This window comes from Lagopus leucura, unplaced genomic scaffold, assembly GCF_019238085.1.
Source record: "Lagopus leucura isolate 7727_CA_CO unplaced genomic scaffold, USGS_WTPT01 Super-Scaffold_100159, whole genome shotgun sequence".
NCBI classification, from domain to species: domain Eukaryota; kingdom Metazoa; phylum Chordata; class Aves; order Galliformes; family Phasianidae; genus Lagopus; species Lagopus leucura.
The window spans coordinates 275,525-291,218 of record NW_024962335.1 but is presented as its reverse complement, the minus strand read 5'-3'; the positions used below and the strand labels follow the sequence as shown (position 1 = coordinate 291,218).

General features: G+C 37.8%; 1 protein-coding gene across 6 annotated transcripts in view; it reads left to right on the top strand.

The window, feature by feature from the left end:
- The window catches only part of OSBPL8 (oxysterol binding protein like 8), an 81,043-nt gene that overhangs the window by 29,285 nt on the left and 36,064 nt on the right, over positions 1–15,694 (top strand). For 2 of the 6 annotated variants that reach the window (XM_042889851.1, XM_042889852.1), the window contains exons 3-4: positions 3,304–3,340; positions 6,972–7,109. In XM_042889851.1, the coding sequence (XP_042745785.1) occupies positions 3,304–3,340; positions 6,972–7,109 (175 nt within the window). Of the gene's footprint in view, positions 1–3,303; positions 3,341–6,971; positions 7,110–7,416; positions 7,494–15,694 lie in introns of those variants that run through there. The other 4 variants (XM_042889853.1, XM_042889857.1, XM_042889855.1 and 1 more) reach the window with 4 other exon arrangements.

Below are 15,694 nucleotides of genomic sequence, written 5' to 3'. Positions count from 1 at the left end.
TTAAAAAGGTGTCCTGAAGTGAAGCTGTGTACATTTTACTACACAGAAACCTGAAGTTGGGCAGATCCAGTTCAAACTGGGATAAAAGTGATCATCTTATATCATACTTTCATTAAGCATTAAGCCTGACTTCGATCAGTAAGTACTTCAAATCAGTGGTAAATTTTTATTCTAGAGCATTTCAATAGGAAGTGCATGATTTGAAGCAAAACTGTTTGCTGCATTGGAAGCCAACAGGCTATATCTGAAATCAGGAATATGTACTTTTATTTAAATGCATCAGCAGATGGCAAAGTAACTTCCCCCCCACAAGTTTTAATTTATTGGTCCTTTTTACTGATCAGCTCTGCAGGCTGGGTTAGTGGTCCTGAATTTAATTGAAACATGACTGATATTAGTGATTTATATAAAGACAGCTTCTTGAAAATGTTTCTCTTCAGCAGGCTAAAAATTCTAATTTGGCTTTAAAATACGTGTTCAAATTCTATTAAGAATTTAGTTGTAGGTTTAGATTGTAAGTCTAGTAAAGATTTTTAACAAATTGATCTCTTACAGTGTTAGATTGGGACACGCTAGCATGACATTCACTTTTGCTTTTGGCTAATCTTCAGCAGGAGAAGGATTTCATTTTATAGAACAAGTTGGCAGATGTAATTTTAGGCTTAGTGGCAGTTATTATAAGCTTTATCCCAGAGAAATGAATGTCTAATAATAATGCTTTTTTGAAGCACAGAGCAGCTTTTGTATGAAAGTATTCTTGCTGCTATTGCATGAGATGGTCAGTGTCGCTGTTCTTCATTCCCTGGTATTGAATAGCTGAAATGTTACTGGGAGGAGTGCTGAGCTTTGTATGGTTTGGTAGAAACATTTTTAATTGAATATGCCTCAGCAGAAACTAAGTCATTTAATGTGGGGAACCTCCCTTGTCAGGTTTACTCTGTAACTGAAGCATGTCGGCAATTAAGTAAATGTGAAAATACAGTGGGCTGTGTCTCTGGAAATAAGTGCATATTGATTTCTCTTAATTCTTTGTATTTAAAATAAAAATCATGGGAGATGAGGAACAGGAATGCCCTGAGGGTGCATTCTTTTCAAAGCAGTCACCAAGGTAGTAAAATGATCATTTTTTGTTTCCTGAAGGGTTTGAATTGCTGATCTGCAGGGATAGGAATTACAAATCATTGAGGTTCCAATAGGCTATTGGAAAAAATAGAGGTCTTCTTGACTGAGATAGTCTCATTTCAGTATTTTAATGTCTCACATCGTGTTCAGAATATTCATTTGGTTTTAGGTAAATGCACAGGCCCAGTTTTTTCTAGCGAAGGGGACGCTGACCAGCAAGGAACGTGGTTTGATGTGTAAACAGAATGTTTATTGGGGAAGATCAGAGTTAGCCAGGCTTGTGTTTCAGTCCCTGGCATGGGAGCTGTTTGTACCGGTGCATAGGATTAACCAGGCAGTGCTAAAATATTTACGCAAAAGTCCCTGCATCATCTCGGGTGACCGGTTGCCCTGCTCTGTGGTGTCATGTTGTATCTTGGGCAAACTGCTTGAGAAGCAGGCACTGAGGCAGAACCCTCTGCTGTGCTTTTTCTCTGTGTTTCTTCAACACGTAAGTATGTGCTGTTAGCAACCGTGCATCAGAAACTTCTGATCTGTGTGCCTGTTAGTAATTTATTTTTCCAGTTCTATTCTCTTGTTTTCTGATCTGCAGTGTGAAATGAAGCAAACCAGCACTGAGCATTGGCTTTTCAAGTCCTTCCATCAGCTGCTGGATCTGTTACTGCAGGCTCTTTCCTTGCTCTCTTGTCAGTAATTCTCTTCAATCTGTAAACAGCGTAGGGTAGCACAGTTACAGTCCAAACAGAAGTTTGGTGTACATTGCTAAAAAGCTGTACCTTGAAAACTGTTGAGTTCTTGTATGCATTTCATATGCTGGTACTTAAACTTGTCTGGTAAGTTCATGGGTTCCTTTAGGAGTGCTTCCCTCTGACCTAAAGTGTCTGACAAGGGCCAGAAGGCTGTTTAGCAAGCACACTTTATTTCAGCTTCTCTCGTTCAATCACATCTACTTCCATGAAGTGCAACATTATTAAAGAAGCGTTCCCTCATCTTTCCAATGATTTGTCCTGCAGTTTCAGAATTCTTGTTGCAGTATTTTAGGTTTGCTTGTCACTGCATGTTGCAGTGATGATTTAATGCCCCTTTGCAGCTGTGAGGAATAAAAATCTGTGTTTTAAGATGAGGAGTGATGAGTCTCCTGCTTGCAAAGATTTTTACTTCTTTCAAATTTGCTGTTAATTAGTCCTGATAACAGAGAAGTAAAACTGAATGCTTTACAAAGCAGGACAAAGATTTCCTTTCTACATGGAAATGGAGCAGAAGGTTTTTGTCTGAAGTATAGTAGGTACAGCTTTTTTGGATTTATTTTGGTGTTAGAAAGGAAATGGCATTTCATGCTGGTGTGCTGGCTTTCACTCTTCTATGTTTTTTATGTGTGTCTCAAAAGTAAACCTTTTGAGACATGGGTGGAACTTATCTTGTCTCTATACTGCTAAGCACAGTGGGATCTTAAGCCCATTGTGGCTTTGAGTAGTTGTGACTTTTAAGTGATTCCAATTCCAATGTCAGAAAGGTGTCCAGACTGTTAGTATGTGATTGTTCTCCTGCAGTAGCCGCATTTCATGTATCTCAATGGAGGAAGATAATGTTTTAATGCAAGTTAGTTCTTTGGGTATATTTTGATACAAAATATGGCTTCTAGGTCAGTGTTTGCCAACTGAAGCCATTGGCGTGGATATGGCCTTAGTGCTTTTGCGCTTGTTTGCACACTAACGATCAATTAAGAGCTTTTTTATTTCTGAAACACCTGTCTGAAAGTGCTCCAGTTTTGGAAATAAATGTTATTTCAACTTTCTTTTGAGCTTTAGCCTTCTGAAAACGTTTCAGCTGGAAATTTCTTAGTGTACGTTATATAGAAGTCATAGGAGCAGTGGGAGATTCCGCTCAGAATTAGCAGCGTGGTCAGTTGCTCATCATTGCACTAACCATACACAGCAACGACTTCTAATGGCTGCTTTATTAGTATATGTGTCAGTTTTGTTGCTTTGACTTTTCTAAGCTGCTAATTCTCTTGAGGTCTCGCCTTTGGTATTGAGGTGCACGTTGTATTTTAGCCATGAACTAACTCTGTTTTCATTGTCCTTCTTCTTTCCCGCTGCTGCTGCTTTTGTGCACTTGCTTCTTCCTGGCCTGGATCTTTTTGTTTGCTGTTCTTCGTTCTTCAATTGTATGTGTACACAGCATCATGGTGATAACAGAGATTCTCATGGACCATCAAGTAAGTGAACACACCTTTACTATGGTATTTTGGACATATGTGCATAATAGGTAGTCTCTTTCTTTGTAAGTGAGCCCCTAGGCTAAATATTTTATTTTCTTCTGTCTTCAAATCCAGAAGCTGAGTTACAGTGGAAAATATACTGTTTTGAAAAAAAATCCTTCAGAAGCTACTGTAGTGTGGATAATAAAGGCAAGGAAATAGTGGTTCAGAGATAAATTCATTTTTACAGTTTTATGTTTATGGTGCTGTATGGTTTGTTTAATTTCACTAAGTTATTTCAGTAAGTCATCTGAAATCAACTGGTGCATGAACTGTAATACTCAAAGATTGACTCTGCTGTTTCAATAGAGAAAACTTCTGTGTGTTCATGAGCATGCAGTCAAGGATCGACCAGTGCCACTGCTTCATGTGCGTGATTGGCAGAGTAATTTTGCCTGGGATTTAGAGTCTGTGTATGTGAGGGAGGGACAGGTGCAGGCATGAACTTTGTCCTTTGGAAAAAATCTGTGCAGAAGCTATGATTTTAATCAGTTTTTGTGGGCGGTCCATGTACCCCATACAGGTAGGGGTTTTCCCTTTATGAAGAACACATTTTGATGAGGCACATTTTTAATATGAAAATGATATTTAATCATTGAAATATTTATCTTTTTGGCAATGGAAAGAGTTCTTTTGGCATCCGACTGTTCGTTTTTCAAATTAATACATGTTGCTACTTCCTGTGATATTAGATGTACAAAACAAACTTATTTGAGGTTTTTAACTCTGTCTTGCAGATTAATGTACAGGCTGCTGCTGGCCTCTTGTCTGAATTTACGATATATAGTTAATGGCATCCACAGCTTCTGTGTCTTGTGAGCTGTAGATAGCAGGTACAGTCTCCCAGACTTTGATTGCAAAAAAACCTCACAGTCTAATGTAAAAACGAGCAACTTTCTCTAAGTGTATCTGCTTGAGCGAGGAGATAGAACAGATGAGCTCCAGAGATCCCTTCCAACCTTGACTACTCTGTGATTCTTTGAAAAAAATATGAGACAGCTGTGCTATGTAAATGTTTGATCTGAAAAGCAGGCATTTACTAGAGTGTACTCATGTACATGCATAGAGTTCCCAAAGCCTCTTTATCCCACATTTGGAAGTTATTTTCTGATATTTTTTTTTTCAGTGAACGAAGTAGCCATGCTAGGTGCTAGAAAATTCCTGAACAGAGTATTTAAAATCTTACTGCTAAAATAACTACCTAAATAATACTTTTAATTTACCAATTAACAATCTTCTGGATTTTCTGTAAGTGGAGCTACTGTTGCTACTTAGTAAAAACTACTGCAGAACTGAATTTGTATAAACTTTTTCCTATATCTCATGTTCTTGTATTGTTTTTAAGTGTGTAGGCACTTTGATATGATATGCTCATTATGGAGCAGAAGAATTGGCAATCTACCACTTCAGTTATTTTTTTTTTCATAACTTGATCTGATGAACTGAACTGGCTGTAAAGACCTCAATTTGTATTTCTTCTGATACATAAATCTTACTGACAATCTATAATTAGTAATTTGATTGCTAGTAGTGAGAAATAGAATGAAGTTTAAATTATCATCCCTAACAGTTCTGTTGGTATTCAAATGTGCCCTCCAAAGATTCACAAAGAGACTTTGATGTTTTCTACTTGATGTTTCTTTTCTAAAATAGCATTCTGCTTAGCTTCAAGGAGATAGATTAGATGAGTTTAAACCCATTCGGGTAAAGGATCGGATGAACTAAGATCTCTCTTTTGAATGACTGCTCTGATGCCTGAGCTGAAGTCTACAAATACATAACCACTTCAAGGCCATTGAGTGGAAGAAATGGTTGGCAATGCTATTGTAGTGCATGCTGAGTATGTATCTACTAAATCTATTTCTCAAGTTGCAAAGATGACATGAAACCTAAGAATGAAGTGATATGTTCCCTGGGATCATTAGAAAAATCAGATTTTGGATGTTCTTGCCATAAAGACCTGATTAAGAAGCTAAAGCCGTACTCTCTAGAAAGTTTGAGTGCTTTGAAGATCAGTCAGCGTTTGAGTGTGGGTTTTGAGACTTACAGCTGTCATTAGTTTGCAAAGATTTTACTGCAGATACATGTGGACACCCAAGTTTAAAACTAAAGGCTTCAGTTTGGTATTTTGGGCAAATTAGAAATAACACGTTTGACTAGGAACATCATTCATTCATGGTAAACTTTCACAAGTGAGCAAGACACTAGAGTAAATGACCATTGCTCTTTTTCTGAGAGATAAACCTACTTTATTTTGTGAATTTACTGAAATTCCAGGATAAAATCATTTTTTGGAGGAGCATGAGTTTAAATGGGGAATCTGAAGCTTGCTATGGGTGTTGCTGAGATAATATCATGGAATTTAGTTCGTGCTTTTCTAGAACTTTACTGCAGAGCAAATATCATCTGAAAAATCACTGCATCTTGATAGTTAAAAAACCAACTGAACAAATCTGTGTAAAAACCTTTGCAAAAAGTTAAAAAGGGACACGTTTGAACCCTGAACTAGGAAAATGAGCTTTTTTGCTTCCTTTTCTATCTGCTGACTTTTCTTGAGCAGCAGTCATGTTATAATTTATCTGGAGAAGAGCTCTAGATGGTTTATCTTAGATGGATATCTTAGCATCCTTACATTCATCTTAATGCCTTGTGGTTTTTTTAGGCTTTGCTCGAGAGGCACATTTGAGCTACTATAATAATAGTAGTAACAACGCTAAGGAGACAGCCTCTATACCTGCAGGTTCTATCTAGAAAATTAAACTTATTTTGACTACATATTCTTCTGGACTTTTAAAACTATTTAGAGGAAAGCTGGGTAACTCTTTAAAGTGAGCAGCATTGTAAGTTAGAATTTTTTAGGCAGAATGTTGCTTAGCAAGCATCTTCTGTTTTTCTTTTTATCTCCTTTTGCCCATACATCTAGTTCCAAAGGAGAGATGTTACTGAGTCAGCCATTCTTCCCCTATCAAAAAACTTACAGTTCTGTTATGTGCAGCTTAAGGATAAGTACGAACAGCATAAACAGGATGGATGTCTAACTATGAATAGCTAGAAGAGATCAAACAAGTGCTTTTCCGACTGATAAGGTTCAAGGAGAGAAACTGTTCCACTTTGAACCTTTCTCTTGATATATTCTCTACATGATCTTTATTAATAAGATGCATTTCTTTGATGTTTATGTATATATTCATTCATCTTAGCTTTCTGGGATGCTACTATAACTTGACCTAGCAAGTTGTTTCCTGGGTCAACTCTCTTGTGACCAGTTAAACCAAGTATAAAAAGTAGCAAAGAAATCCTAATTTCAGAAGTTAAGTAACAGCTCAGTGCTGTGTCTGTATTCAGTAGTAGCCTGCAGCTTTCATACATCTACTAGTTTTTGTTTCCATCTTCTGACTCATATCTTAGACCAGTCTTTCTGGCTCCTTTCTGTCATCCCCTCCCAAGCAAATCTCTGGTTTGAAATCTTCATTTTATAGAAAGAAGTATTTCACAAGACAGCATTCAATCCCTGTTTCATGAGAAGCATTGAAGTTGATATAAACCTACACACAAGCACACAAGATTGAGCGTCCATTTTGTATTTCAGCAGTGGTAACAAACAGCGATGAATCGCAGCTTTTAACTCCAGGAAAAATGAGCCAGCGCCAGGGGAAAGAAGCTTATTTTACTCCAACCAAAGAGTTACTCCAGCCATCTCTCAGCCCAGCAACTGCTCACAGCCATGGTAAGACAAAGCTTTTTCTGTTTTAACAGAGATTTTGAAGAACCTAAATGCTGACTTACCTATTTCAAATATTAGTTCAAAAACACTGCCCTCCACAGTAAAGAAATAAGTAAGAAAGTGTATTGAAGTATTGCAGGTAATTTCTTTTGTCCTTACATGTTAATCTGAAACAGAAAAAAATTGCCACATGGTGCAGTACTTTAATGAAGTGTGCTGTGACCTGCGAGAGAACAGCCCACATGATGGAAAATCATTATCTGTGTATAACCCTGTAATTGATGGTCACATTAATATCTCTGGTATGCAGAAGTGTTACAATGCATCGCCTAAGCCTGGAGCCCTTGTTCATTAATTACTTCTCCAAGATCCTTCTCCATTTGAAAGGTAAAAGTCTCAGCTCTGCCTGCCTGTCTTCAGCCCATTCTCTGCTTTGCTAAACCTGTTAAAAACAAACTCTCAGTAAATCTGTGTGAACTGATTGGATCCACAGTGAAACATACCATTAGACCTGATGTGCTGATAGCTTGTTTAAAAGCAAAAATAAAAAACAGCTGCAGTTGCTCTCCTTGTACTTATTTGAATTTGAAATTGTTTGTCTTACAGGCTAGAATATAATTATAAACGTTTGTGGTGGTGTATACAATTATTTTTTTTTAATTGATACTCCTTTTTGATCTTGTCAGCTGTGTTAATCAGCTATGATTACTCCAATTATCAACATGAGTAGTGTTTCTGAGTCTACTTTGTACAAGCCTCCCAAACTCCTCTAATGTGATTTGTCCAAGTAATGATGTTAGTCATTGTAATAAAGCCTGATTCTGAGGCATCTTTGAATCGCTTTGCTGTTTTCCCATTCCATGTCATTGACATAGCAGGGGAAGTACTTTTACATCAAATATAGTTGTTACTATGTTGAATCTAGTAGGCTTTTGTTGTATTTTAAGAATTACAGCAGTATTTCCAGTGATACACATAGCTAGCTCTGATATATTTTCTAAAAGCTGCTCTTATCTCACTGGAGCAGCGCTTGATGTTTTCTGGCTTACACCGTGCTTAGTCTGGAAACATTTTCTGTAGCGTATGTATATGTAACTTCTTTGTAACATTTACTGTTCAAATAAATGTTGTGTTATTCTGTGTTCTGTGTCAGATCCTTTACTTGAAAAGTGATGCAGTTATTTTAAGTTTATTTAAGTATTATGGTAAGTGCTTTCTTTTACTGTAGAATACACCCATGGCACTGTGTGATGAGGACATGCAGAAATATAGGAAATGTTTAGATACAGTTTTTACGGGCATTTCTTACAAACTAAGTGGAGACACGTCTAGTCACTTGTACCTGAATGCACCCTTAGGAGAGGGTAATCTAAACAGTCTGAAAAGCTTACTAGGCACAGCACAAAAGAGAATCAGAAAATGTGTGATCTGGTTGAATATATGTAAAGGGAAGCTATGACATGAGTATTTTGGCTTCTGCTGCTGGATGGTTTATCTACCATTACCTAAATTATCATTCCTGCTGCCTGAATAAAGTCATTTTCATGGCAAATCCAGTTTTTTATAAAACTTGTGGCTAAAAATGAATGAGTTGAAGCAGCTGGTAGACATGCTGGTGTTAGTGGGCAAAGAGGAACTGGTTGACGAACACAATGTGTGTCAAATTCTTTGGCCAACCAGCAACGGTCCAGGGAGAGGGGTAACCTGGTGCCTGTCCTTGGCAGTCTACTGGAACTAACTTGATTTGTGTCTTCTGTTCATGTCTTAAGATCCTAATGGTAATGACTACAAGTGTAATTAAAATCGACGAGAAGTTGTATCTTGATATAAGGGAGCAGAGGTAAAGATTTTAAATGTTCAGTTATTTTTAGTCATTGGCCTCCTATTTGGAACAAAGAGTGAGCAATATCACATACCACTGTGAAGTTTTAAGTGGTGTATATTTCATAATTTCTAGTACTCTCCTGTATAAATACTGGGTCTTAACTTACATGAATGTTGTTCTTGATTTCAGAAAGTTTTTTTTTTCCTACACTTGGCTTCTTAGTGTGAAATACTTCGTCCTTCCTCATTCCTTTCCAGTGCAGATCTGTTTTGCTAAGGTGACTGTGGGAGTTATGCCTGCATGATCTCATCAGTTTAAACTTCAGAAACTTCTGAGTTTCAGTGCTGAAAGTTTAAGTCAGCTCTGTGTAGCCTTGGTCCTAAGGTTGACTTGTAATTTTAATTAATATGGATTCGATTTCTTTCTGCCATGCCCATCTTGCTATCTAGAGTGTCAGAATAAGCCAGTATTGATTGGCTGCAATTATATTTTGTTCTGGAAGTATTGCACCTCCAAATGTTGTGGCATTAAGTTACATAGTACACAAAAGCCAAGTGCTATCCAGTATAAAAAATGAGACACTCGTGCTGAGGTTCAAGTGACATGAAAACAAATACAGAAACTAGCCTGTTGCCTCTATAGCATGCAAGAGATGGTTTAATTCTGGAAAGTCAGCAATGCAACCTGTTGTGGGAGCTCTAAGCTCAGTTGCACAGATGAAGATATTCTGATAAGAGACATTCTCAGCACCGTGACTCAGGAACCACTTGTGACTCCATGTGGAGTTGATCTTGAAGATGTTTACTGATTTCCACCCTCCCCACCCCCCACTTTTTGTTGCATATGTTTAAATAGCCATTTCTAGATTCCTTCTATCAGCAGCTTGCTCAATAAGGCTACATTGCTTCTGAAGTCAAGGTGGGAAGTGATCAAAGAGAGAAAAGGATTTGGTAATTATACGCACGACAAATTTTTTAAAGCAGATCTTTTTTTCCTTATATGATCTTTAACAGTGACTTTTGAAGTCTGTGTCTGTACTCGTCCTTTCCTAATACTGCCACATTGGCCCTGTCTGTGACTTGTCAGTGTTGTATATGGAAACTTTGGGGTTTTTGCTTTCTTTCTTCTACTGAACTATCAGTGCAATAGAAAGGAATCTTTGACAAAACTATACTATTACAGTTAAAAAGGAGCATCAGAAATACTGAGTCTGGGACTGCATTTTCAAAAACTGTGAATCAGAAATGCGCTCGCTGATGTAAGCTGTTTATGTTGTTACACAAATTATCCCTGCTAAATTGGATTCTTGTAAATCTTGTTAACTCAGACTGACATCAGCATGCCCCTTTATTTCTGTTTGATAAAGGGGACTAGATAGAAATACAGATCTTTTAAAATATATGAAAAAATCAGAAGCCTCCTCAGGAAGGGGACACCTTCCAACCTGTAAATATGCAGCTAAAACATTTCAGACTTCTTTTGAAAATAAAATACATACAGCTTAACTGATAAGTTGTTCTTGTGATAAAGAGAGAAATTTAATTAAGGTAGCAACATTAAGCATTCCATAAGGTGTTTGAAAATGCCAGACTTTTAAAGGAATTATTGTTGTCTCTCTATGGCTTTATTTAATGAGAGCTGTGCTGTTGTTTTTTGTGTACCATTGAGCGTATGTTACAAAGCATATATGGTGAAAAGAAATGGGTTTTTTTGGTTTTGATCATGCTGATAGCATTCATGTGTGTTTATTTACTCAGGAAGTAATCTCTGTGTTTAACTTTTTTAAGAATGTGAGGAAGTGAAAATCCACAAAGAGGAATACAAAATTCACTTCTCCCATTTTTGGGAAAATTTACCGTTCTGGATTTTAGTGAATTTGAACTCTTGCAGGTTGAACAACTTGGAACAACTTGCAGGTTGCATGAATGGGAGCATCATCCCAACCTGAACAATAGCAAATACCAGTGGTGCTTGTGTTGACAGTGTTCTAAGTTATACTTTAAGGCTGTCAACTCAACAGATGATGCATTAGGATTTTGGAACTCTGATTTCTTTATTTCCTGTGGTGAACAGTGACCTGTGCAGACAGCCTTCCTGGCTCAATTTAATTGCATCAACACTCAGTATTTCTGTTTCTATAGGAGGCATCAATGAGTGAAAATGTGAGTAGTATCTAGGAAAAGTGTGTTACCATGATAAAGATTAAGGAGGAGATATTTTACAATAATGTAAATCTTTGCTCTCGATAAACAGCTTCCTGCTCTTTGTTTGAAGTCTGCTGCCTGCCACATTATTTCCTGGAGCATGTAGTTTACGAAGAAGTTGTTTCAGTTTGTTGATTAGGAGTGAGGGGAGAAAGAGAGAGATAGCATTTTGTGTTGGATTTTAAGGGCTTGGTTGTTTTAATGTGTTAAACTGACGTACTGTATGACTAAGTGAATGCTTGTCTCATAAGGATAAGCCCTGGACGAAGGTGTCCAGAAGGAGCTTGAACTGAGCTAAGAAGCAGGATCCGCTCTTCCTTTCTAGTAGAGTAGTAGTAGCTGTTAGTTCATTTTGCACAAGGATGAATGTGTATTGTCTGTAACTGAGAAACAGATTGGCTTAGGTGCAGGGAGATGGGTTGATGGTGGAAACAGAACGTTTGGGTTGTGAGTAATGATGATGATCGTAATGAATAAAAAGGAGACGTTGATGCTCCTTTCATGGGAGAGTAAGAACATTTTTGGCTGCGCAGAGCTTGTGCTAAAATACTGCTTGCTCTCTAGTAAATGTCTAAAGGACGTGGTAGGATTTTAATCTGTAGGAAGCTTTGGAGAAAAATTGGGAGAGAAAATACAAATTTCACTCTATTTTATATGAGAGAGAAGATGGTGAGTGAAAAATTAAACGTTTTCAAGCACTAGTTGCTGAACAACACTTGCTAACTCCTGGAGGGATGAGATGCCTTTGCAGCTATACTGACCAAGAGAATGTAAGACTTACACAAATTGCTGTCTACCTGAGCAGCTGACAAGTTAAAGGTGGTTCACTGTAAATCCATACAACTTGCAGCTTTTAAAACCATTTGTTTTCAGGTGGGTTGGCTCAGCTGACAGCTTGATTGCATGGCAAGAAATACATGGCACTCCAGACTTGGGATCCCACGGAGGCGACTGTTGTGACCCACCGGCAGGTAGTGTCAGGAGGCTCTTGAAATGTAGCATGTGGGTTACTGTGATTCAATGGAAGGAAAGGTTCAGTCCTGTGTTATCTGAGTTGAGCCTTTTTAATTCACTAGCAGCTATTTTTGAGGTGGATGCTTTGTTTTGGACCTTTGGGCAGGTTGGTGAGAGCTTGTTCATGGGCGTGCTCAGAGTTAAAGCAGCAGCAAAGGCGGTCTGTGCTGGAGTTGGAGAGAAAAGTCCTCTGTGCCCGTATCTCCAGGCATATCAGAATACAGGGATTGGGCCGGATAACCTCCAGAGGTCCCCTTCCAACCTCTGCCATTCCAGGACTCTAAATTCTGATCTCTGATTGAATGACAGCTTCTAGTTTTCTTTCAGCTAGCGCTTTCAAAGTGTTAATGCTGCTTTTTGAATATGATGCTTACAGACAATGGATCTTCCCCATCTGCCTGGTTCCAAATCAAATTGCTTTCTGGGCAGTGGGGTTATATTGAATGGTTGATAATGATTTCTGGTTTTCTTATGTTTCCTTTGATTTTTCTGCTGTATATCCAGACAGACTTAATCATGCAAATAACTTCATGCAGTCTCCTGTTTCACTCTACTGTATCTATCCTTTGAACAGAGAAACTGAAGAATGACTAAATAATTGATTACAGTATGAGCAACTTATTATCAAGCATGTCATGTGAGGTTTTTTGTTTGTTTTTAAACTTAGTTCATCCTCACTTAAAACTGACTCAGCACTAACAAGGAAACTGCTAGAGGTTTGGTGAGACTCGTTTTGTTTTGTTTTAATTTGTTTTAGCAATTCCATATTAACAGCAAATGGTACTTCTGATGCCAAGCACCTTCTCTTTTGTATAAGTATAGCTAACATCTTAGAAATGTGTTCTATAGCCACGTGATTATTTCTGCCTAAAATCTTTTAACCCTTAGTACTTTGTCTTGGTTTCTCTTGCTGCAGTTTGTCTTACTTTGTCCTTTGATGCTGAAGAAGTGTTTTGTAATCTGGAATGCATAGAAACCACATGGACTGGTGGTTCTTCAGGTAGTTCTGGATTCGTATCTGTATATTGCTGCAGGCAGGCACAGGTAACTGGCCTCAGTGACATGAGTGGTCATTCTTCAGCTTTGTGCATAGCATCACGCAGGTGAAGCCTCTGCAAAATTGCACCTCTTACTTGGAGTAGCTTCACTGATACTTTTGTCAAAGAGGATGTTAATATGGCTCTGTTCACAGTAAAGAGGGGGAGGGAGTTTGACCCTATGTAATTTGTTTTCAGTTTATGTTGCCAAACTGAAGGTGAATATGTTTGTGTGTGATTAGTCTTCTGAATGTATTATCTTGATGTCCTCCTTTCTTACTGTAATGCATGCTCTGGCACATTCCTCTGCAAGTCATTGTGTATTTAATAAAACTTGCCATTTCTGAAATGCTGCTCCACCCAGCATTTGTGGCTTGGGTAAATTATGTGTGCTCCTTTCTCTGTGACTTATAGCTTTGTGAAAGAATAGTGCTGGGTTTGAAGGGCACAGTAGGGCTTATTACTACGAAACTTCTCAGACGAGTTCTTTCTCTCCATGTAAATCTCAGGAAAGCTGGTGTACTTGAACCTGAACTGTGACCTTGAATTTTGTAAGTGCTGAGATGAAAAGTGCTGAAACCTGAGCAGCGAGTGAGCAAGGCTATTTGCTTTGAGTGGGAGGAGCTGAACAGGAGCCTTAGCAAGCGATGAGGTGGAGGCAAGTACAGTTGCCAGCAAGGCGCTAGGAGTCTTGGTGTTATTTCATAAACCATTCTTAGGCACGCCTCTGGAATTACTCCTCAGCTAGACTGCACTTGACCTGGAAACAGTAGAGAACAAAAGAAGATTTAGTGAAAGAAATTTGCCACTGAAAACTGCCATCACAACGTGTAGCCTCATGGTTCAGATGTCATTTTTATTAGTCAGATATTGGTATCTGAAGGCAAGTACATCTTTACTTCTTTTTTTTTCTTAAATAGAAGAAAAACACTTTTGCTTAAAATCCACGTGCAAAAATTGTATGTTGGATAAAAGTTATTTGTAGGTATGGTAGCCTAGCAGTTTGCTCTTACTGTTTTCTGCATACTGTACAGAATGTGCATATACTACATGTAGAAAATTGTTTACAGTGTTTTCATTTGCTGGACTGGGAGGAGAAGCCTGCTGGAAACATCACGTTGTTGAGCTGTCAGAGCAGATTATTGTCAGACTTGAAGAGTGAGTGTAAAAAGCTTCCAGCTTCTCTGCTGTGCTATCAGTTTTCCTTTCTCTTTCTTTTCCCTTCAGCTTTTACAGAGTTTGGTTTTAAGATTTTTGGGCTTCGCCTGCACAACTCTAAGAGAAAATATTTTTTACTTTGCATTAGTAGATGTACTCAGAGTTGTGTTATTACAGCAGTATGAATTTGTTTAAAATCTTCATCATTTTAAGTTACTAACATCTGTGTAAAAAATAATTGTTTACAGTTCCTCAGTAGGATAGTTTAGAATATGGTTTGAGCTTTAGAATTCAGCTTTCATGGTTGGCAATTCCTACCAATGCAACTCCAAGAAGTTTTTTTGTAAGTCTGTGTTTTATTTCAGCACTGAATATTTATTTTTTTAATAAATATTTTAAAACTATAACCGTGCTTTATCAAAAGTGCTCATGTGTTGTTGGAAGTGCATGCATTGCTTACTTGCTTTTTAGAGTTTGTGTGTTAAGATTTAAGGCAATATCCTGAAAGAATGCCTTAAGCACAGGACAACAGTGTTTTCAGCCAGCATTTACTAGTAAAGAAGCTCTGATTGAGTAGCTGCTATGAGAAATGTATTCTGTCCTTGAGAAAATATGAACAACGCATAAGTTTTCCTTCTCTGAAAAGATGTTCAATGGTTTATGATTAGGAATGGATTTTTTGTTTTGTTTTTCCCTTGAGATAGATCGATGAAGTATTCCAGTCATGGACTTTCTCTTCTTTCTGCTGATGTAGCTATTACATGAAACAGAAAACAGAAGATGTTTTCTCCCTTTAAGTCTGCTTTTATGAAGTGCTTAACTTTTGCACTGGCATGCACCTGAATACATTTAGACCAGAGTGTGGCTATTTTCCTGTTTACATAGACATTGATAGTTATCTACTGTCTGCCATTGGTCTTGACTGTAGTTCTATTTGGGAATATTTGGAAACTGTTAAACTTTCAAGCTGTGTATGTTAGTGCATTTTCTAAGTATACCATTTATTAAGGCACTATGCACTGAATATATCAAAAGAATAGAAGACTTCCTGGGATGTTAGTTTAATGAATGATGTGAATTCTGTTCATATCAATAGATTGGCTCATTCTGTATTAATTTATGTTTAGGTTGGAAACAGGGAAAAAAAGGATTTTGTTTAATATATGGTGGCTTATGAAGTGCACCTTGCTGTTGCTGTATACAGAATATGCAGATAAGAGTGCTTCCAAGCAACTTGAAACATCTTTGCAGGCTCTTCCAGGAATAAAATTTGTTGCGGAGAATGACGAGGGTTTCTGGAAACTTACAGTGCTGAGTGTCTGAGGAACAGAAACCTTTTTAATACTGCAG